A 23,808-nucleotide genomic window follows, 5' to 3' on the forward strand; every position below is an offset into this window, starting at 1 on the left:
GTCCCAGTTTAACCGTTTATACAGACAGCACACACTTCCCGATATACAGTAGGAACATGCCGAGGATCACTATTTCGCAAAGCCTCCAAGAAAGAATGGAGACGTGTTTGGATGAGCGTTAGTGACGGGGTGCCTCTGCACTTTGTTTTCCTTTTGATCTTTTATTATTATTATTATTATTATTTTAAACCTATTTGATCGTTATTTTGAACGCTATAATGGACGCGGATTTATCAGGTGGACCTGGCGGCGGAACAAATCCGAGCCATGTGGGCAGCGGCACCGGGAGAAATGCGAACGGGCCGACCGTGTCTGTATCCGCGCTCGCAGCCGGGGCGATGCCTGCATCATTCCATCCGCGGGAACAGCAGGAGGGAAACGCAGTGGGCCTGTCGCTACCGGGGATCTTACATTTTATCCAGTTCGAATGGGGTCGTTTCCAGGCGGAGAAATTTCGATGGGAAGCCGAGAGAGATGAACTTAGGGTAACGAAAGTTTACACGCTTACAAATCTTCCGTTTGTGTCTGTTAGTTTACGGTTTTTTGTTGTTGTTTGTTTTGTTTTGTGTTTTTCTTTCTGCCTGACAACGGTGCTATGTTTTCACGCTTTAAGTTTGATCGTCGGTCCGATTACAAAGCTGAGATATTTATTTGAACCTTTTTGACCACTGTGCACCTACATACACTGATCAGTAACATTATGACCATCTGCCTTATATTGAATAGATCACTCATTTGCACCCATAACAGTTTGTGTTCTGACACATCTACACCAGATATAGTGTATTGGAGCTGACTACACAAGCCTTGGTTACCCTGGACCCTGCTTCTAGTTCACCGGTTTTCCTTCTTTGGATCACTTTTGGTACGTCCTGTCCACTGCAGCTCAGGAACATCCCACAAGAGCTGCAGTTTCGAGGCTTGACCCTGACCCAGTGCTCTAGAAATCACAATTTGGCCTTTATCACAGTCACTCCTAATCCTTATGCTTGCCCATTTTTTCTGCTTCCAACACATCAACGGTTCACCTGCTGCCTAATATATCTCACCCACCTCCAGCCACCATTGTCGTGTGAGATATTGACGAAATCTTGTGGGATGTTCCCAGGCTGCAGTGGTCAGGACCTACCAAAAGTCATCCAATGATGCAAAACTAGTGAACTGGAAGCAGGGTCATTGGTGGCCAAGGCTCACTGATGCACACGGGGAGCAAAGGCAGGTCCATCTAGTCCGATCCAGTAGAAGCGTTAGTGTAGAGCAAATTGATGAAAAGTTTAATAAAAAAAGGGAGACCTAGTCAATATTAGGCTGGTGGTCATAATGTTATGGCTGATCGGTGGTTTCTTCTTATGAGCTATGGAAATGAACCGTGTTACTGCTATTCACATCATTATGTGGTTTATTGTAGGTACATAACATTTTTAACACTGTGTTATTATGACTGTCTGTCGATCCAGACCTGATACTGGGAACACTGGGCGTGACGTACAGTAGGAGACCCTGGACTGGACACTAGCCTGTAGCCTATTTATTCCAAAACGATAAATTGAATTTAGCAGAGATTACTAAATTATTTGAATTTTATCTTGGGTTTTTTTACACAATCTTATTTTTTTTCCCCCAGACCATTATCATTTTTAATAACACAATAAATGCCATTAACTAAATCCTGAATGGCAGAATTGGTTAGTTAATTAAATGTTTCATTAAATATGTAACATTTTTAAATAATAATGAATATATAAAAAATATTTTGAAAATTCTATTTAAATATCTGTTTAATGATTTGTTTCTTTCATAATTTATTTCATCTCAAGATTCTTTTTCATGCTCACTAGTTGACATGCGCCATGAACTACACAATGAATATAGTAACAAGCTTTCACCGGATTGTTTGAGAAAGGAGGCTGTAAAAATTGGTGGGTGTCAAGTTTCATGTTTGTATTACTGAAAACTTTATTTATTTATACATTTTTTTAATTATCCAAAGTGTAAAATAAATGGATTCCTATGACAAAATATTTGTTTTGTCAGAACCCAAACATTGCTTCATTTCTCCCGAATATTTTGAGTAATCGTCTCCATTTCATGTTTAAACAAGAAAAGAGACCTGGCTATCTGTTTTGATACAAGGTATGTGGGCGATGTACAAAACTAAATGTGCATTAAGGAGAGAGACAGAAGTAGGTTTTGCTGAATCATGTGTCTCCGGTGTAGAATCCCGCTATAGTCTATGGAGTGATATTTTTGTTTGCTGTGAATTCAGGACCATTTTTGAAGGAGTTTTAAGTGCATTATTTTTGATTGAAATTGAAAAAACCATTGGTCGAACATTAATACCATAAGTCACATACTGTAGGTGGAAGGAGGGTTTTTTGGCTTCCGTAGGCATCTGCAAATTCCACTTTTAAGAACGAGACACATTTAAACCTGCTTGTTACACAGCCTGTGCACATCAGTGTCTGACCTCATAAATGCTCTACATAATGAATGGGCACGAATTCCCTTAGAAACACTCCAAAATTTTATGGACAGCCTTCCAAGAAGAGTGGAAGCTGTTATGGCTGCAAAAGCTGGACCGACTCCATATTAAAGTATATGTATTCATATACGATGTCATTGCAGGTTCGGCCACATACTTTTGTTCCTTATGCTGCACAGAAGTTTATTAGAATGACCAGCCTCAGACATCTAAAAAAAAAAAAAAATCTAATTGCTGATCTGATTTACAGTAGTAAGGTTATCCCCTCCATCATTATTCTTTAAATTGTCTGGATTGTTTTGCCTAATATATGTATATTTTCTAACTTTTAAGAATCTCAGACACTTCACTACAACAGTACATGCTATTGTTGCGAACGTGTCTTTGGTGACCTTATTCCTATTTTTTCCCCCTTCAGTCTTAAATAAGAATTTGAATAAGAAAGGTTGTATTTCGCCCTTTTCCTTATCTCCTAGCATGTCACTGAAACACATGATGCATAGTTCTTCCTTCCCATACATTCTCCCTTATCACATGCCTATTCACAAACCCAGCAGCCAATAGGAGATCACTGACCAAGTGCCTGGGTTAGTAAGTTAGACAGAGCAAAAATCGAGGAGGGTGAATTCATAACAGTGCATGGGTATCCCTGTGCCGACTTTAACAAGACCGACTGGAGCTTAAATTACTCCACTGTAAAGCATTTAAGGAACAATAATAAACACTGTATTTTTCTGCCCACAGTCATATGTGGAGTTGCACTATTTTTAACAAGCTTGAGAACGTAGTAAATTGAGACTTTGAGGCTTGTGCACTCTGAATATACACTGGTGTTGCCTTTGTGCATGCAGCGTTTTTAGGCTGATTAGTTGTATTTCCACTGTAATATAAATATTATTATTATTATTTTAATTTTTTTATCGGAATATATCTGGTGGCTGTGTGGCACGATATCTGGTGTATCTGGTGTCGCCTTGCACCTCCAGGGTCCGGGTTTGGTTTCCATGTCGGGTGCATGGAATTTGCATGTTCCTCCCATGCTAGGTGGGTTTCTTTCAGGTACTCCGGTTTCCTCCCACAGTCCAAAGACATGCAGATTAGACTAATTGGCCTCCCCAAATTGCCCGTAGTGTGTGAATGAGCCTGTTAGTGTGAGCCCAGTGATGGATTGGCACTCCATCCAGGGTGTACCCCGCCTAAGTCTCCAAGGATAGGCTCCAAGCCTCCATAACCCTGAATACAGGATAAAGCGGTAGAGTGAGAATATTTGGTGGACTATGTATCTGAGACCGAATGGATCTGATACCTAGACTTATCTAATTTTTTTTTTTACATTTTCTGATTTCAGGCGCAGGTGGCATTTCTGCAGGGAGAGAGAAAAGGGCAAGAGAGCATGAAGCAAGATCTTGTGAGGCGGATCAAAATGCTAGAGTATGCCCTTAAACAAGAAAGGTAAGCTCAGCTAAAATCACTTAGACACTTGCAGAACAGATTTGGGAACAGAGCTCCTGAATTGTTGGGATAATACATAAACGTTAGCATATCCTATAATTTTGTATAAATATTTCACTATACTGAATGTATTGCTATATGTTATATACAAATGGTGTATTAATTCATTAGTTACAAGATAATTTGGTCAGTCCTATTTCTCACCCATGAGCTAGATCTTAATGTTGAGCGTTGTGCACTGGGCATCCAAGGACACTAGAAGGATGGTAAATGCCCTTGTTTATAAATGAGCTATTAGGCTGTTGGATTCATGGGGCTTTTACATTCAGGTAGCAAAAGAGCCTTTCAGCAGCTAGTGAAAAGAATTCTGATGGAGCATTCAGTGTAAGTAATGTGAAATGATGTTTATCTGACGACCGTTCTGTAATATGTTTTCAAGAAAGTACAGTTTTCTGTTTTTACGAGAATTATTATTTTTTTCCGTTAAAAAAAGTATTTTCAGCACTTGACCGAGCATATAATGTTTCCTTACATGAATCTCAGCAGCAACACAGCAGTGATGTTAATCATGATTAGCCTCAAGCTACAGAGCTGTGTGATGATCTGATGTCTGAATACGTAGACTGAAATACACACTATGTGCTGTGGTTAAATTTGTAATAAAAGTAGTATTTGTGATGTTGTGGTTAGAACTGGATTCCATTTCAATATTGTTTTTTTCTTACATAGGGCAAAATATCAGAAATTGAAGACTGGTACTGATCAGAGCCCCGAGAAGAAGCCTGACACTAAGAGTGAACCAAGTAAAAATTTTTCCCTATGAAAACATACACATATCTTTTATGTTATACATATTATACATAAAAATGTGTGTGCCAAAGTAGCCACTTCTGAAGTTTATGCAACATGGAAGTGACCAATTCTGCTTCACTAAAAATTTCAACTTTTTAGTTGAATGTGACCCAAAATTGGTAATTTTTGTATCGTTATACTGTCTCACTTCAAACACTACGGACAATAATCATTTAAAATGCAAATTATTCATATTTCTTTGAGTATTATTTATATATCTTTGCGATACTAAAATTGGTGGCAAGAAGCATTTGAAATGTGAAAATGTTTTTTGGTAAAAGCTTAACAATAACAATTTTAACAATTTAGCATTTTAGAATAATACATTTTTTCAGGTTTATGTCTTTTCATGTGAAAATCTTAATTGGCAGAGTTTCATTTGAATGAAAGTTAAGATCATTAAGATAAAAAAAAAAACACATCATGGACACTACATAAAAGGGCATGAAATAGTTTTTAGCAAATGTGTTTCTTTTTATCTGATAAAAATATAAATGTGTATGCATATTTACAAAAAATGAAACATGGACCGGGAGAAGCATTAAATATTAAGAAAAATGAAATTGTGTTATATGATCCTATCTGAAAATGTACTTTTTCACCCAGGTAGGACACTTTTTAGCACCAATACCATATTTTTAAGGTATTTTTCTTAAATAAGAAAAGTGAAACTTCGATATTCTCGATACATTGCATGTTAAGTGAAATATTTTAAAACTCTTTATTTGTTTTAATTTCTATGATTACAGCTCATGTAAAAAAAAATAATAATCCAGTCTCTCAAAATACAAGAACTAGCCTAAGATCAGTTGAAAAAGGATCTACAATACAGGACCATCCATCTTCTTAAAAATGTTATTTTACATCGCTCAATACTCTAATGCGCAAATCTACTGTATCTGTGCCTGTTGCCTTATGGAAGACCAGCTCTGACGTCTGTATGTGATGGCTCTTGATGCACTGACTCCACCCTCACTCTGCTCCTCCTGAAAGTTATTCAGTCATTCTTAGTGCAATCACATTAGACCCTTTTCCACAAATTATTACAAATCTGTATAGCCTTAACGAGATGTCAGAGACTAGCTTTAGGTTTACTCACCACAGCCTCTTTCTCACCCTTTCTAAATAGCTCCTTTCAGAATGCCAGGAATTTTGTGTCTGTTGCTTTAAATATAGATAGATCCAGTACTTTATTAATCCCAAAGTCTCATTTTTCTGACAATTTTTTAAATAGAATTTATTTCTTGACAAACGTTTATATGCATAGCGGTGGCTTATAGTCATGGAAGCACTTTCAGCAAGAAAACTCATCCGATATCATTATGTCATCTTAAACAACACTTTCTTTTTAGTAATTACGTTTGAATTGCTGTCGAACCAAAAGTGAGCTACAAATCCAACTGAATTCTAACTACTTTGGTGTGTGGAACAAGTGATGACACACCCTACATAGTGCACTAGACTTACATTTCATGCTATTCGGGATTCAACCCCAGATCCCGGAAGTTAGCTGATATTCTAAAACAGAATAAGTGGAAATATACCATAAATCTTTCAGCTTTCTCAGGGCTGTCGACCACCTCCATGTTTTATTCCCCTTATCTTTTGGCTACATAGTCATTTTAAAAATGAAGGATACTGCATCATAACTCTACTGTTTTTACAGTTTTGATATTGTATGCTTTTCAGCTTTTAAGTTACTCTCTGCTCAGTCATTTTCATGTTTTGTGGTGGTAACGTTATTTCCTCATGACTGTAGTGCTTCAGCCAAAAACAAAATGGTGGATCTTTGGTAAAGCCTGGGCCTGTTTGCCCAACCCATGGGTGTGGAAAATACACCGGTAGAAGCCGAGTAATTTAAATAAGAGCCAGGTCATGTGTATAAGGCGGATCAAAATCTTTTGGGCCTGTTTGGCACACCAGATACCCAAATATACCTGCACACGCACTGAGAGTGAGTTTTTCATAACAAGTCTTCTTTATGGCTGCATTCATTGCTGTTCCTAGTGCACCTTTTTACCACCACGCATTACCCTTCCAGTCAACCTTTCATGAATATGTTTCGATACAGCACTCTGGGAACAGCCATGCCTTTCAGCAATGACCTTAAAAGTGTCTTACCCTTATTGTGGAAGGTGGCAATGATCATTATCTGAACAGCTGCTTAGTCATCATGATTGTGGTTGCGAGTACGGGACTAGATAGAGAGATTCCACTTATTAATACTTAACTTACTTAGTAACTTACTCAATCTCTAAATGGAATATTCTAATATTTTGAAATGGGATTTTTAAGCCTAAAAACAAAAGAGACTTGAAATATTTTCCTTTACATGTAAAGAATCTAGAACATATTTGTCTTTTGAATTAAATTATGAAACCATAATATTAATATTTTTTGAGATGCACTATATATGTATAAAATGTGACGGCTGAACCAAAAGTTGTGCTAAAAATGGCATTTAAAGTTTTTTTTTATTATTAATCGACTTTCTATGTTACTATGTAGGAAGAGTGTGAACAATACCTGTCAAAAATTTGGACTCATCTCTTTCTTCAGTGGTTTTTCTTTGTTCTTATTGTTTTCAACATCGCAAATTAGTACCGAAGACACTGAAATTACGGCAGAACAAATATTAAGTGTAGACAGGAAAATTTGCGTTAAATAATCCAGAATACGATTTATATTTTAGATTCCTTAAAGTAGCCGTATTTTGCTTTGATGACAGCCTTGCACACGCTTGGTATCCTCTCACCCAGACTCAAGAGTTAGTCACCTGGAATGGTTTTCTTGAAGGACTTTCCAAGGTGTTGGATACTCATTGGCTGCTTTTCTTTCACTCTGAAGTTCATCCCAAACTTTCTCAAATAGATTTAGATCATGTGATTGTGGAGGCCAGGTCATCTGAGTCAGCACTCCATCACTCTTCATCTTGGACAAGTACCTTTTGCATGAGCTAGAGGTGTGTTTGGGGTCGTTGTCCTGTTGGAAAACAAATGATGGTACTACTAAGTGCAAACCAGATGGGATCTCATGTCACTACAGAATGTTGTAGTCAAAACAGAGGGACAGCATGGCTACCGCATCACTATCAAAACACCACTATATCACACACTCCATCACACCTCCTTCTCCATGCTTCACAGTGAGAACCACACATTTAGGAACCGTCTGTTCACCCTCTCTACATCTGACAAAGACAACAATTGGAACTGAAAATCTCACATTTGGACTCATCAGACCAAAGGACATTTTTCCACTGATCTAATTCCTTGTCTTTTCTGGCCCAAGCATGGGTTTTTCTGCTTGATGTTCTTCTAAAGTAATGGTTTCTTTGCTGCAATTCGACCATGAAGGCCTGATTCACACGGTAACCTTTAAACAGTGGATATTGAAAAATGTCTGCCACTCCGATAAGCATTTAGTAATAAACCTATCCTCTGCAGCAGAGGTATCTCCTGGTCTTCATTTTTTGTCCTCATAAAAGCCAGTTTCATCGTAGCATTTGACAGTTTTGGCGACTGCACTTGGGGATACATTCAAAGTCCTTGAGATCTTTCGGGACTGACCTTCCCAACTTAAAGTAATGATGCACTGTCTTATCTCTTTAACTGAATATGGATTTGTACAATAGATGTAATGAGACTGGATTGTTTTTTTTTTTATGTACAGTAAGTGTGAATTTTGTGTAATTTTTCAAAAAGCTACAACGTCATTCCCCACAGTTATGAAGGATAAACCAGCTTGCAGCATTAGTATTTAGAAAGGTCTGTGTGTCTTAGTGTAATAAAAAAATAAAATAAAAGTGCATCCTACAGTAAATGCACCAAACACAAGCAGGAAAAAATAAATGCATAATTTGCAAGTGAAAGGTTACCACAGTGATTATGGCTTTGTTAATTATACAGTGTGGTGTTTGCACAACACAGTGACATAATCAAATAATGTCTTATCTGTACGAGTACTGCCGGGTTCGACTGCAATGGCACTAACAGAGTCTAAATGTCCTTTTTCTTGGCTTTAATTTTTCCCCAAAATCCGCTTTTAATTCACTTAGGGCTGCCTTGCCCAGTCCATATTTTATATAAATGTATATTGTACAAGGGTGAGTCAACAATTATACACACTCTGACTGCAGAAAAATTTTTAAGTAACTTTCAAAAAAGAAAAATACATAATTTTTCGACATAATCTGTCAACAAGATTTTTCCCTCATTTAAAAAAAAAAGCGGTCACAAATCCATTAGAAACCTTTAGGGAACCAAACAGGTAAAAGTCCAGTGGTGGAGTATAGGGAGAATGCTTTAATACCTTAAGTGTGTGCTAATGTGCTTTGAGATCACGACACCCTTGGACATCAGTCCTCTGCTTTTAATACAAAGTTTAGGCTTCAGCTCTTCAATAAGCGTCTCACAGTAGCAAGCACTTTTGATTGTTGATGGTATTTTTCCTGATAATATTCCAATACTGGCCAGCTGGAATGGTCAGCTATAAACTATAAGCATTGATGAATTTTCCAGCTGATGGTCCACTCTAAAACTTTTCTTCTTGGTCGCGATTGCACAATCATTGAAACGAAACTACCTGTTGTACAAAATACGTAGAGACCGCCATGAGTGAGAAGGACGTAAATGCGTTTAGTGGATTTTTGGAAAATGTTGAAGCCAAGCACAAGAAAGCACAGGTACATTACAGTATAAAGACTTAATTTTGGATGTTGTTCAAACACCATACTGTATACTTAGGAAAGCTATCTGGGATACTGCAGTGTAACCTTCTGTTTTACTTCCAAATTGATGCATCTCTCATTTGAAGCACTTACGAATATGCATGACCAGACTCATGATATTCAACAATATTTGAAATGAAAAATTCTTTGTTTGCAACGAACTCATCACTTTTTCCTGGATTTAATTTTCTGCCAGCGACTCACTACAAAATCACAAACAGAGTGAGATTTTTTTTATCACCATGCATTTTAAAGTGTAGCACTCGACTTTTGTTTGCCTGCCGGATTGACAGTATCCTTGTTGTGCAGTTCCCAATGGACAAGAAGAAATTGACAGCGAGACAGCGAACCAAATGGCGTGGAAGGACGGCCGCCAATTGTTGCGCAAGTCTGTAATCTCTTTTACAATGTCAATAAGAAGCAATGATGCCTATTTTCCTGAACACCTAAGCATTTGATTGTAATATGCAGGTACCTGGAGGAGGTGGGTTATTCTGACACTATACTGAACATGCGCTCTAAACGAGTGAAGTCTCTCTTGGGTAGCTGTAACCCGGAGGTAAATGGGCCTCTGCCACAAGGTCCTTCCCCAGAACCCAAACCCTGTGGAGGAAGAGACTCTCTACTTGTACGCCAGATAGAGGAGCAGATCAAAAGGTGAGAGAAAGATGAAAGATTACATCATAAAATCTGCATGAAGGTCTCTAATGGCGAGTTCCTACGGTAGATCTAATTTAAGCCAAGCCTCTAAAGGCTTTCATAATCTTTTCTACAGATAATCTAAGGAAATTTAATACAAAAATAGCTAATTAAGTTTAATATAAAAATATATATTTTGCTTTATGGTTTATGACAGTTGAGCGCTTTTTTTTTTTTTTTTCTGTGTGTATTGCAGAAATGCTGGAAGAGAAGGTTCTACTGAGCACACTGGTAGGTCACTACTGGATAAAATTCCTTTCCTGCGTAGCTGTGATGGTGAGGATGACAGTGATGAAGATGACGATTTCCAGGGAATAGCCACAGATTGCATCGATGGACCACATAAAAACAAAAAACCCAGAGGCAAGGTTAGGCGTGACATGAACACACACACACACACACACAGACACACACACACTGAGATCATGCATATAAAATAGCACCTTATTTTAACACTTTATAATAGACAAAAGCACCCAAAGCAAACTTGTTTTAAAAGTTTTTAACAATAATTAGATCTTATACATTTTTGTTCAGCCTTTCGGAGAACCCATGGCCCCAGGCCTAGACCCTGAGGATGAAGAAGATGAGGATGACTCAGAAGATGCCCTCAGCGAATTTGATTTCCTAGGTTCAGGAGAAGAGGGCGAGGGGGCTGGCGAGGCGTGCATTTCAGGAGATGGCCGTGAGCTAGGTATGGAAACCATGATACAAGGCTCCTGTGCTAAATCTTTCAGAAATCTGAATCAAGAGACAAGTTGTAGAAGGATTGAAAATGTATGAAGTGCACACAAAAAGTGAAATAAACAAGAAAAAGTAATATGCAGTGATGGTCTGACCATTGAAGGTTTCAGTGTTTGCTGTCATGTATGATGTCATCAAGGTCATCAAGTCTGGTTTCACTTTTCTCTAAAATGTAAGGACCAACTGTGAGATTAAGAAGGACAATTGAAGACCCTGCCTCGCCCCAAAAGTCACCACCTGGATTTAACTAAGAAAATTAGAGCTAATAATAATAATAATAATAATAATAATAAGAGTCTTCCATTAGATAATTACTGCAGTGATTAATGTGTTTCAGCTGGTAACAATTTGACCCTAACTGATCCTCTGGTCATGGCCAAGATTTTCCACTTTATCAGAAAGGTAAAATTATTGTTGGGTTAAGCGCCGTCCATACTGTAGCATTATTAAAATCTGAAAAAAACGTTCGGAAGAAATGCATTCGGAAAAATTGTGTCTATGTTTGGACACAATTTTGGTCGTGTGCCAAACTCGCTATAGTATCCTAGTACCTAAACAATGTTTAATGTTTGTTGGACTTATGGACTAATTGGACCTACGAACGAGCTCTTGGAACTCATTCGTATGTTTGGGACGTACTGTACTAGGAAATGAATGTTCTTTGATGATCCAGTGCTTTTAGAGTGGTCTGTCAGTATGTGTGTGTTTTTATACTTTTGCAAAAAAAAAAAAAAAAAAAACGTGGAATGTGACCCCAATTACTGGTTTGGAATGTGACTCCAATTACTGGTACTCGCATTCCTGCAGTATGATGCATATCCCTTTGGCAGCAGTAGTTATTTCTGTTCTGGTTTTCATAAATTTGTATTTTCAATGTTTGTTTCGCACTGTAGGTTGCACTCTCGGCTTCTCATCTGATGTCTTCATACTGGATACGGTTGGAGGAGGGGACATAAATCTTGGCGAGTTGGCAGACCTTACTGTTGCTAATGACTTCAACATTGATGTGAGTCTTTTTTATTTTATTTCATTATTATTATTATTTTTGTTATTTATTTTATATAGATAGAACTTTTACCAACAGTCATTGTCACAAATCATGCTTTACAGAATTAAAAGAAAATTCTGACATGATTGTTTAATTTTATTATTATTTATTTATTTATTTATTTATTTATTTATTTATTTATTTTTAAATTATGATGTTTGAAAGCCTGTAAGAATTTTTTTTTCTATTAACTCTTAATAGCAACAGGACAGCCAGGAGGAGTTTAAGAAGATCTGGAATCCACGCTTTACCCTCCGAAGTCACTTTGACGCAATCCGATCACTGAAATTTCACCCTTCTCAGCCTGTGCTATTGACGGCTTCCGAGGATGGAACACTAAAGCTCTGGAACCTGAACAAAACAATGCATTCAAAGAAGTAAGCTCCCACGCCTAACCTCTAATGTCTTTCTATTAACTGAGTGAGACTGTGTTGTTGCCGCCTTAGGACTTGTCAGTGAGCAGAATTTCCACACGATCACTGCAACTGTTCATGAGCTTCTATAAATTTAAAATTTAAAGGCATGCAATGTTTATGCATGGGGTCTAAAAAGTGAGATCATTACATAGGTAGTGCGTCTTATTCTGAAAATCCAGTCTTGGGCTACCGTATCTTATAGGGCTGTTGTTACAGTATTTATCGGTGCAGTAGTACCTCTGCATATGAATTCTTAAATTCTTAAGTACAAAGGAAATTTCATATTGTAAAACACATTTTCCCATTGGAACTTATGTAAACGCAGATAATCCGTTCCAGCCACCCAAAAATATTACCAATATCACCAATTTTCAACACTATAACCATATTTTTGTGTATTAACACAATCAAAACATAAAAAACAAACAAACATGTAAATGAAGTTAAATATGAAAAAATAGACATTAAAGCCCAACCTTAATTTCTGATTCCTCTTGGCATCGGTTGCTTTAAAAACCAAACTGAAAGCTGCTCCGTTTCTTTTTGCTACCGTCATTGATAGCATTCTTAGGACCCATGGTGCTATGTCTTCATTAAATCTTGCACAAAATGCAAAAAAATATATAAAAAATATGTAAACTCACGCCGTTTGGCTTTCCACTGACGCAAATGAGTTTTAAACGGCTCCAGGACGTACACGCAACTTAAGTCGGCGTTCGGTTTAGCTAGATTTGTTCTCGTATGATGCCGAAAATACCTTGTGTGCCGAGGCAAAAATTTCAGTTAAAAATTTCAGGCGTAAATTTGTGAGGCGGGTAGATAGAAATCACACCCACTTTCATCATCTACACTCCTTTATCATGTATTCAGGGTCACGGGGGGCCTGGAGCCTATCCCAGGAGGTTACACCCTGGACAGGGTGCCAATCCATCACTGGGCAAGCATCAGAATTCAGGGAGAGTGTCAGAGCTCAGTCATGTTTAATTTCATATTCAAGCGCACTGTGTGAGTATGGGTGTGTGTATGCGTGCGTGCGTGTGTGTGTTCTGAGCAAACTCAAGTTCTGTCTCTACCTCAGGGCACCTTCTAAAAGCAAAAGCAGCACACAGAGGCTCTGGTTAATGACACACTGAGACCCATTATGTGTTCCAGCCCCGTCGCTCCATCTACAGCCAGTGCTTAACCACGTCCCCTTCGGCACAGTCTACATTTTATTGTCTTGTTTTTTTCACCAGATAAATGCAAATCGTAGACTTTACATGACAAACGGCGGGCCTCAGCAGGACAAGCTACACCTTCACACATTTAACGTTGCTATATGTTTCTGTGGGAAAGCATGTGCTGTACTTTTATTTTCATGAGAGGTTATTTTAGACTGAAATTTTAGACATCAGATAAATGCTTGAGGAACTTTCTGCAAGGTTCAAACAACGCTTTACTGGAATTTCTACTCGATCCTTCTGACCTACTCCTAAAGTGGAGTAAATCTGTCAAACTCGTTGGCCTTTTGGCTCAGACATGCTCAGACGTTTCAGGTCAGGGCTTTGTTATGACTGCTCTAGCACACTTTGTACAACTTTGAACTATGCTTAGGATTACTATCTGTAACTATCTGGCTAATCCTCACTATTTCTGCATAAACCTCATTCCTCTTGATGATCTTCTGTTTTGTGCACTAATCCGTCTTCCAGCAAAACATCCAGGACGAGCTGCTGGTGCTTCATCCGTCACAGTTGGGATGGTTTTCTTTGTGTTGAAACCTCGTTTCCATACATACTGCAGTAAAAACAGTAACGACCTGAAAACACAGTATTGTTGCTGATTTTATATATATATATATATAATATAATATAATATAATATAATACAGAAAGTATGTGCCAAAGAAGGTTTTTCAAGTTGCCAACCTTAGTCGTGTTGGAGAGATGATTTTCTATGTGTCGTTATACTACCTTGCTTCAAGCAATAATAATTTAAAATGCCAGTTATTCATATTTCTTTATGGATATTAAAATTAGTATAAGCTTTTAGAAGAAGCATATGACCTGTAAAATTCTTGCTTAAATTAAAGCAATCCACACAAAATTATTTTTTTCTCCAAATACCCAACAGTGGTTTTGTTTAAATGATACAAATTAGAAACACAGCTTATTTTATAAACTATAGTTTAGCCATTTATTCAATTAAAATAGCTTTTTGCCCAATAATTAGTTTTTTTTTTTTTTTTTTTTTTTAAACAGGTATACCATTAAAATTCCAGGTGTACCCCAGTACTTTGCATTAAAGATGGGTTTTGGTAAAAGCAAAAAATCTGTAGTGTCCGTAACCCTGTTTAATTTATGTTGCAATATCTTAACAATTCTTAGAAAATCTTAGAATAATACACTTTTTTAGGTTGTCGTCTTTTCATGTGACATCTAAATTGGCCAAGTTTTATCTGAATAACAGTTAAGATCATTGAAATATTTTAATTCAGCAATGTTACAGACACTACATAAAAGGACATGAAGTTGGATTTTGTGCACAAAAAAGCTAAATTCATTCCAGATATGGAACAATTTAGTGCCAAACAAAGTGTAACAATAAAAATGATTCAAGAAAAACCTTGTCAGATTGTTAATGAGTAAGAGTATTCTTATTTTCTCTTTTTTCTGTCGTTGTCAGGGGTGCAGCACTGGATGTTGAACCTATTTACACTTTCCGAGGACATAGGTAAGTGCTCGATTCGGCTGTGGGCGTCAGGTCAAATGTGTTTAGTGTTAAGACGTATATTGTATTACACTGAATTTGTGGTAATCAGATTTTAAGCAATGAAAATTGTGTGTGTCTGTAGTGGAGCAGTCCTCTCTCTAGCCATGGGCGAGGAAGGGAAGTACTGCTACAGCGGAGGTCTGGATGGAAGCATACGTTGTTGGAAAAGTCCAGATCTTAATGTGGATCCTTATGACAACTATGGCAAGTCTACACCATGGTTACAAGTGTCTAGATCCGCTTATTTTCGACACATCATCTCGTTATGGATTTTACTTTCTTCCAAAAGTTTATGGAAGGCAAACGTGTACTGGGGTGATGGCTGGGTATCCACATACTTTATTTCTATTACCTCCAACAGTTTTTCATTCATTAGACATAAGTCACAATATCATGTGCTGTAAATGGCCATTGGTGCAATTCTAACCTTTTTTTTGGGCTTAAAATCCCTTTTCTTTAGATTTTGATGAATTGATGTGACCACCCATCACATGCTATCCTCAGTAATGGCAAATTAACAATAGATCATGTAGTGTCTTGTGGCTGAAATATTCCCCCTCGCTTTTTGGCATGCAAAGCATTTTTGGTATACAAGTGACTTCTGGTTGCACTTACATGCGTTGGTCAATCAAAACTTGTTTGTGTCAGTGCAAAGCCAAGTGAAATGAGTTTACATATTTCTTTTTGTTTTTTCTTTTTTTTATTCATTTATTTTTATGCGTATAAACAACAATGGAGCGTTGGCCTCTCGCCATATTCACGGTATTCACACATGGTCAGCTAACCTCCCTGCGTCACCTAACGCTTCTTGAATTGGAAAGAAACTCTCACAACAGTAAAAAAAAAAAAAATGGAACCACAATACAACAATTGATATGTCAACTATATAAAGCATAATTTAATCATGTAAAAAATGCTTTTAATTAGCGTTTGCTCATTAAATATCAGGATTTTAAACTTTGATTTGTGTTTGTATTTTTTTTTCCCCTCTTCATATAATAATAATACCCAGACCAAGGGGTGGAGAGTGCTGTGTTATTAGGACATGAGGATTCCGTCTGGGATCTGGCATATTCATCCACCCTGAAACGTCTGGCCTCCTGCTCAGCAGATGGCACTGTGCGTATCTGGGACGCCCAGAACTCCACACCCTGCGTAGCCGTTTTCAACAAAGGGAAAGGTGGGTGTGTTATTTCTGCCACCTAGCTGTCTAGCGTACACCCATGTGTCTGAGTAGAAGATAAATTTTTAATAAAATTGGGAAAATTATGTATTTTTTACTCTCATATGCCTGGTCACTCTAATGTCTTTGCAAATATTCCATAAGTAACTATTTTTCCTTTGAATGAGAATCCATAATAAATATATAACCAACATCCCACAACCAGCTGAATATACTATATATACTCCATATGTGCCGTCCAAATTCTTGGGTAAACACTGCACATTTTTCTTCTTTAGTGCTGAAAAATAAAGCTTTCTGTACCACAGAACATGAAACTCCTACTTCCATCGCCTTTGGGAATGTGGACACGTCCCAGGCTGTTGTGTCCTTTGATAGTGGTGAGACAGTCCTCTATGACCTCAACACGGAGCAAAGCATCATGGTCCTAGAGACCCAGACAAAGGATGGTGAGTAGGATGAATTAAACAGTTTCAATTAAACAGAATTAAATACTAAAACAAGTATAAATTAGAGTTTGCAGGGACCCCTATGTCCTGTTACTGGTACCAGTGTTTAGTGAAATGTACAGTTGGTTGGTGCAGTGTGTTTAAATTACAATATATGATTATAATAGACCATCATCGTATCCCATCCCTTCTCTTGAATAATCTTCTGTTACATGTTACAGCATTACAGACCTGAACATTAGCCATACATACTCTGTGTCTAATGCACTCCGCAGGCAATCAGCTGATTAACAGCGTGGTCAGCCATCCGTCCCAGCCCATCTCAATCACCGCTCATGAGAACCGAACCATCCGCTTCATGGATAACAAGACAGGTGGGTTTATGTGAGAAAAAAATGATCTTCGTTGCTAATTGCAGCAACCAGTACAAGCACTCCTCATATTCTCTTTATATTTAAGTTTTGTCTTAAAATACCACTTCGGTGCTGTTAGTTCAGGGGTGAAATTATGAACTAATCCCAGTGAAAATATTCAGTTTAGCTCTTCTAATTAATATCTATTGGTGCAGGTGTTTGTTTACATTGAGCAAGAAGCATATTGGTAGCTTATTTTAAAGTAGAATATTAAATCCAGCACATAAGTGTTCATAACATCGCTATTACTCGACATTTTGATTTCACTTATGGTGCAGGTTAAACTTTAGTGCTGAAAACATTTCATGAAATTCTGTCCAGACAGTTTTGCGTGATGTCGTGACAATCTAAATGGACAGACAGACATATAGACAGGCAGACAGACATATAGACAGGCAGACAGACATATAGACAGGCAGACAGACATCTAGACAGGCAGGCAGACATCTAGACAGGCAGACAGACATCTAGACAGGCAGACAGACATCTAAACAGGCAGGCAGACATCTAGACAGTCAGACAGACATCTAGGCAGGCAGACATCTAGACAGGCAGGCAGACATCTAGACAGGCAGGCAGACATCTAGACAGGCAGGCAGACATCTAGACAGGCAGACAGACATTTAGACAGGCAGACAGACATCTAGACAGGCAGACAGACATCTAGACAGGCAGACAGACATCTAGACAGGCGGACGGACAGACATCTAGACAGGCGGACGGACAGACATCTAGACAGGCGGACGGACAGACATCTAGACAGGCGGACGGACAGACATCTAGACAGGCGGACGGACAGACATCTAGACAGGCGGACGGACAGACATCTAGACAGGCGGACGGACAGACATCTAGACAGGCGGACGGACAGACATCTAGACAGGCGGACGGACAGACATCTAGACAGGCGGACGGACAGACATCTAGACAGGCGGACGGACAGACATCTAGACAGGCGGACGGACAGACATCTAGACAGGCGGACGGACAGACATCTAGACAGGCGGACGGACAGACATCTAGACAGGCGGACGGACAGACATCTAGACAGGCGGACGGACAGACATCTAGACAGGCGGACGGACAGACATCTAGACAGGCGGACGGACAGACATCTAGACAGGCAGACGGACAGACATCTAGACAGGCAGACAGACGGACAGACACACATAGGCAGACATATAGACAGGCAGACAGACAGTTTTCTGAAGCTGGTTTCAGATCCCCCAATGTATAAAAAGTAAAGGTATGAGTTCTGACCAATGTACAGACTCAACCTTTTGTTTATACCCATTTTTCCAACATGGAAAGCTTTTAAAATCTTAAATAATTGCTGTTAAATGTAATTAAATCAAGTTAAATGTGGATTAATAGAATAACTTAAACACGGTTAAATGTTTAAGATAAAAGTGTTAAAGTGATGATCTACATACAAAATATTTCTCTCTGATGTCCTCTTTATGTAATTGAATTTTCTCATCTCCTTCTCTACTTACTGTAACCTGTACAGGGAAAGTGATTCACTCCATGGTGGCTCATCTAGACGCCGTCACCTGCCTTACTACTGACCCTAAAGGCAGTTATCTCATCTCGGGCAGTGAGTATTATAAAAAAAAAAAAAAAAATATATATATATATATATATATATATATATATATATATATACTTCCCTAATTTACCTGTGTTTAAATATTCAGTGTTTGTTACAAGAGATTTTAAACGTCCAGTATAACACACTGCTCGAATGATTAATCAGCATCGAGCAAAGAAAACAAACTTTCAGCTCAGGTTAGAACGATGAGTTGGCATTGGTTCCAGGAATTTTTAATATGTATAGTGGGAGCACAGGGTGACATGAAGTTAGAGGATTTGCTCTAAACAGCCGTGTGGCCATGAGGTGTAACCACCTGTTCGTGAGGTTTGGCAGTGGCTACGGTATGATGGCAGCATGTCAAATGCATTTAGCTTCAAACTGATGTGAAACAATGTGGTGCCAAGCTTGTCTGGCAAGTACTTTGCTCTCCGGCTAAAGCACGCCTTCAAACCATCAATGCCGTAAATTATTGCATGTTGTAAAAGACCTTGTCCTATAAATCTAAGTGTCGATTAGAGATGTGCTTTATGCAGACGAGCTATAAATTTAAAGAAAACTCTGGCAACTCTTATAGCTCGCGGCTTAATCACTGAGATCTCCGAGCTTGAAGCTGTAAACCACTTTATTATTGTAAATATTTATCATTTAAGTATGAAATATGTGTAAAATAATTATTTATTTCAATAAAAAAAAAAATCCAATTTCTGTTAAAAAAAAAAAAAAAAAAAGAATTGAAAAATGTCGATGCCGCCACTTTGTTTGTGGTCAGCGCTCGGTGGTCTCGAGCTGCAGCATGTCCCACCCACAGCACTACCTCATCTCATCTCATCTCATCTCATCTCATCTCATCTCATCTCATCTGTTAGACATCACCCGTAACCGCATATCAACCCTAAAGCATGTACAGACGTACAGAGTGTAACATTTTTTTGCAGACCAAAGCAACATCTGAAACGTGTCGACGGCATGCATGCGTGTGTGTGTATCTATTTAATCAATTAATTAACAAATCTGTTAGCTTATATTAGAAATGCTGCTAAGATAATGTTAAAAAGTTCCTTAAAGATTATACAAAATATATAAAGCCATGTGTGAGTGTTACATAGCGTAAACATTCTGTGTAGATTTATTATGAAGTAAAATATGTTAATTATAAAAGTTAGAATGCAAGTATGCATAAAAAAACAAACACTGAATTGCACATGCATGCACTTTAAAAAAAAAATCTTTATTTTTTATTTTAAATCAGTCAGATCGTACTAATGTTTGGGACATTTCATGGAAAAAATTTTTTTTCTAGTGTAGTCCAGAATAGACCATAAATGCTGTCCTCAGAAGTGTTCTCTGTTCTCTTAGATGTGTATCTGTAAGTGTGTAAATCACGAACAAGCTATAATACATCTACATATGGGTCAAAAAGAACTACATAGTCATGTTCTTACATAATGGTTTTCTTTTTTTCTGCGATGAAATAAGATATAATTCTCATTTCATTATAACCGTGCAGGACCTGCAGGTGCTGCAACTCGGGATCTGAGATCATGGTGTGATATCTGGGTTTGGGGGTCATTTCTAGGGATGTGATAACCTACAGTATAGCGTGAGTGTGGTAGAAGGTTTGGTTTGAGCCGAAAGTTACTATATTAGGATTTTGTCAAGATTTTGGACGGGCCCTCCGAGTGGCGCAGTGCTAAAGTGCTCGCCCTATCACCCGGAGATCGCGAGTTCGATTCCCGGGTGATGCTGTTACCTCCCACATTAATCACAGCTCTACAGCTCTACCCTAGGGGAGGAATTGGACGCGACTAAATTAGGGAGAAAATCTGGAAGCAAAAAAAAAAAAATGCATGTCGATTTAAAAGATTCGTTTTCAGTCTCCTTAAACTTTCTCCCATTAAGGAGTCGCCACAGCGAACCATCTGATCTGCACACAGCTTGTTTACGCTTTACGCACGTTTTACGCTGATGTCCTTCCTGATGCAACCTGAAGTGGGCTTCAGACCGGCACTGCATGCAGTGGCTCGGTGGTATGGGGCAGCCCACTGATGCTCGAACCCGGATCCTCAGATCCTCATCAACCCAATGGCTTTCAGTCTCCTTCATTAATAATAATCGTTGTTGGCTTTAGCCTTAAAAAATAATCATTTTATATTTTAAACTGTCACCTTACCTGTTTGCAGCTGTTTAAATGTTTTAAAAGCTAAGTAAAGAAAGGATCTGTCCTGTATCTTCTAAATTTCTCTCCAATTAAAATACAGCATTATTTGTAACAAAGTATTTACCTCGTCTTCACGCAGGTCACGACTGCTCCGTCCGCTTGTGGATGCTGGATAGTCACACATGCGTGCAGGAGATCACAGCTCACAGGAAGAAGCACGACGAGGCGATCCACGACGTGGCTTTCCACCCTTCACAGCCCCTCATTGCCAGCGCGGGAGCCGATTCCCTCGCCAAGATCTTCATTTGACCTTCAACTGCTGATTCTCAGCCAACGTGGGTTAGTGTAAAAAGGGCTTTCTCCCGAACCGAAATATTTAACACCGAGGTTGGTATATAAGCCTGGAAAGCAGAACACTAGTTGCACACTACAAACGTTCTTCCTGTAATTCTAGCAACAGTGATGGTGCACCAGTATAAACATCGCAGGACGATACTGGTAGCGTAAAGATGAACTTATCCTGACATGTCCTCACCTGGCTGAAAATGAAAGATATGACTGTAAAGGGAAAAATGTCAAATGTTTAGGTGAATGGGTTATTACAGTACTCCAAAATTCTTAAATTCAGTATTCCTAAAATAATTATAATAATAATAGTAGTAGATAAATAAAAAAAGTGAAAAGCAGCCATTTATAAACAATTGGCAGTTGAAATACACAATGTTCATTTAAAATCAGAAGTTTACGTTCACTTAGGCTGAAGACTTTTTTTCACATCATCTTTACCCAGGACATAAGCAATTTTTCCAACAATTGTTTATCCATAAATTATTTTACTACATCACAATTCCAGTGGGTCAAAAGTTTACATAGACTCAGTTGATCGTGTCTGTAGCTACCCGTTAAAGCTCAGAGCATCTATAGGGCATATAAACGTTTTAATAATTTTTTTTTTTATATTATTTTAACCAACTATACAAATAAACACGACTGAGCAAAAAAAAAAAAAAAGGGTCACATCTAAAAATCCAAATATATATATATAAATATATATATATATTATATATATATATATATATATATATATATATATATATAAATCTAAAAAGATTTTTAAATATGTCAGCCAGAAGGAAAGTTATCCAAAAAAAAAAAAAAACAACCAGAAAAAACCCTGATCATGTGTATCTTGCCAATGTGACCTATTTTCTATATATGGGGTAAATGTGGACAGAAAAGCAGATGTGAGCCAGGTGGCCTACAAACCTACAGACGCAGTTACACCAGTTCTGTCAGGAGGAATGGGCTAAAACTCCAGCAACTCATTGTGAGAAACTTGTGGAAGGCAACCTGAAAGAAATTAAAGGCAATATTACCAAATAAATGTATGAAAACTTCTGACACACTGGGAATTTGATAAAAGAAATAAAAGCTGAAAAAACCCTTCTCCCCAGCATCCTGAGATCCTAAGACCTTAAATTAGATAAGACTTAAAGAAACTTTTTTAAACCTTTCTAATTTAAGGTCTTAAAATCGCTACTTTATGAACGTGAAATGTCAGAATAATAGAAGATTTTCTTTAATCCTAGTAAACATTGGGTCAGATCTCTAAAGAATTAAAGTCCTGACTTAAGACATGGAATGTTTACTGGGACTTAATGTCAGGAATCGTGAAAAACTGGGTTTAAATGTGTTTGGCTAAGGTGAATGTAAACTTCTAGTTTTAACTGTTCAACTGTGTGTTTGTGTGTTTGTGTGTGTGGAGGGGGGGGGTCGACATCTCCTCCTGTTTAGTCCAATTTCTGTGTATTTCATGTCTATACTGCCACCTAGTGTATGGTTAAGTGACATCCATTTTTCATTTCACACCCAAAGACTACAAGAACCTACACACACCTACTGTATGGATATCCTCCTAACTATAACATGCCATGACTGATACCTGTTATATAAAAAAGGGATATAATAACACTATCAATATCCTAATGTAAGCTAGATCCAGATTTAAAATGCATTGTTTACTGATATATGACTGAGTGGGATACGTTGGTTGTTGCATCATTATCAGGTGTCTGTTTTTCCTTCCTTACCTTCACGTCTGGTCCAGCAATGTGACATTTGAAATCCACACTTGCATTACGTGTACACAGGATTAAAAAAAAGAAAGAAATGGTCTGATGAGTAGATACTGGACTCCATATTGCAGTGGTGGCCGAATGTATTCGGACAGCATGCCATGTGTTTGTTCTCCCGGCCACCACTGTACACAATGCTGACATTCTGTCCAGGAGTCCATTTCTGTCCATTTCAGTGTCTCTAAATAAACACACTTGGCTGACTTCCGTAGATGCATAACGCCCGTAACATCGGAACTACAGTACTGTATATGTGCATCCCTGTGATTGTTTTGTGCATTCACTACCATAATTCCATATCTATTACACAGTATAATCAAATGTCCAGTAATAATCCTAAAGACTTTCCTAAAGATGTTCTCTTCTATAGCTGAGCAGATCTGCTGAGTGAGTTGCCTGAGCAGCTAGAAGAAGTAATGAATATAGTGTGCAATGATCGATTTTCTTGGTATTTCCTGTTAACAGTCAGCTGTCTCACAAACTTTGGTGCTAAATACTGCGGTATCAGGGAAATGTTGAAAATATAATTTCCCCTCGGTTACATCTGGTATAGCCCTGCCATTTCTTAGTTGTAAAAAAAAAAAAAAAAAGGGAATAAGAAGCTTAACCCAGTGAATAAAAAACAAAAACAAAAAAAAACAGGTGCTCTTTTTATGCACTGGGTGGGGTATGTTGGAATAAATAGAAGTAAAATAAAGAATAAA

General features: G+C 38.0%; 1 protein-coding gene across 1 annotated transcript; it reads left to right on the forward strand.

Annotated features, from left to right (window-relative positions):
- Positions 1-101: 101 nt before the first annotated feature.
- On the forward strand, positions 102-21,980 carry strn4 (striatin, calmodulin binding protein 4). The gene is made up of 16 exons (XM_053508027.1): positions 102-485; positions 3,831-3,934; positions 4,664-4,737; positions 9,825-9,903; positions 9,987-10,172; positions 10,411-10,582; positions 10,752-10,908; positions 11,852-11,964; positions 12,208-12,383; positions 15,086-15,133; positions 15,255-15,376; positions 16,185-16,352; positions 16,664-16,804; positions 17,080-17,178; positions 18,728-18,814; positions 21,109-21,980. Exons 1-16 carry the CDS (start codon positions 219-221, stop codon positions 21,276-21,278), a joined length of 2,163 nt encoding a protein of 720 aa, XP_053364002.1. The 5' UTR covers positions 102-218; the 3' UTR covers positions 21,279-21,980.
- The last annotated feature ends 1,828 nt before the right edge of the window (positions 21,981-23,808 follow it).

This window comes from Clarias gariepinus, chromosome 11 (assembly GCF_024256425.1).
Source record: "Clarias gariepinus isolate MV-2021 ecotype Netherlands chromosome 11, CGAR_prim_01v2, whole genome shotgun sequence".
In the NCBI taxonomy this organism is placed as follows: domain Eukaryota; kingdom Metazoa; phylum Chordata; class Actinopteri; order Siluriformes; family Clariidae; genus Clarias; species Clarias gariepinus.

What these genes read in the sequence shown, in the direction of transcription:
- strn4 (XM_053508027.1), top strand. Translation starts at nt 219, where the DNA reads ATGGACGCGGATTTATCAGGTGGACCTGGCGGCGGAACAAATCCGAGC. An exon ending in ACAAAAAACCCAGAGGCAAG is followed by an intron (nt 10,583 to 10,751) that starts GTTAGGCGTGAC and finishes ATTTTTGTTCAG; the next exon opens with CCTTTCGGAGAACCCATGGC. An exon ending in TACACTTTCCGAGGACATAG is followed by an intron (nt 15,134 to 15,254) that starts GTAAGTGCTCGA and finishes GTGTGTCTGTAG; the next exon opens with TGGAGCAGTCCTCTCTCTAG.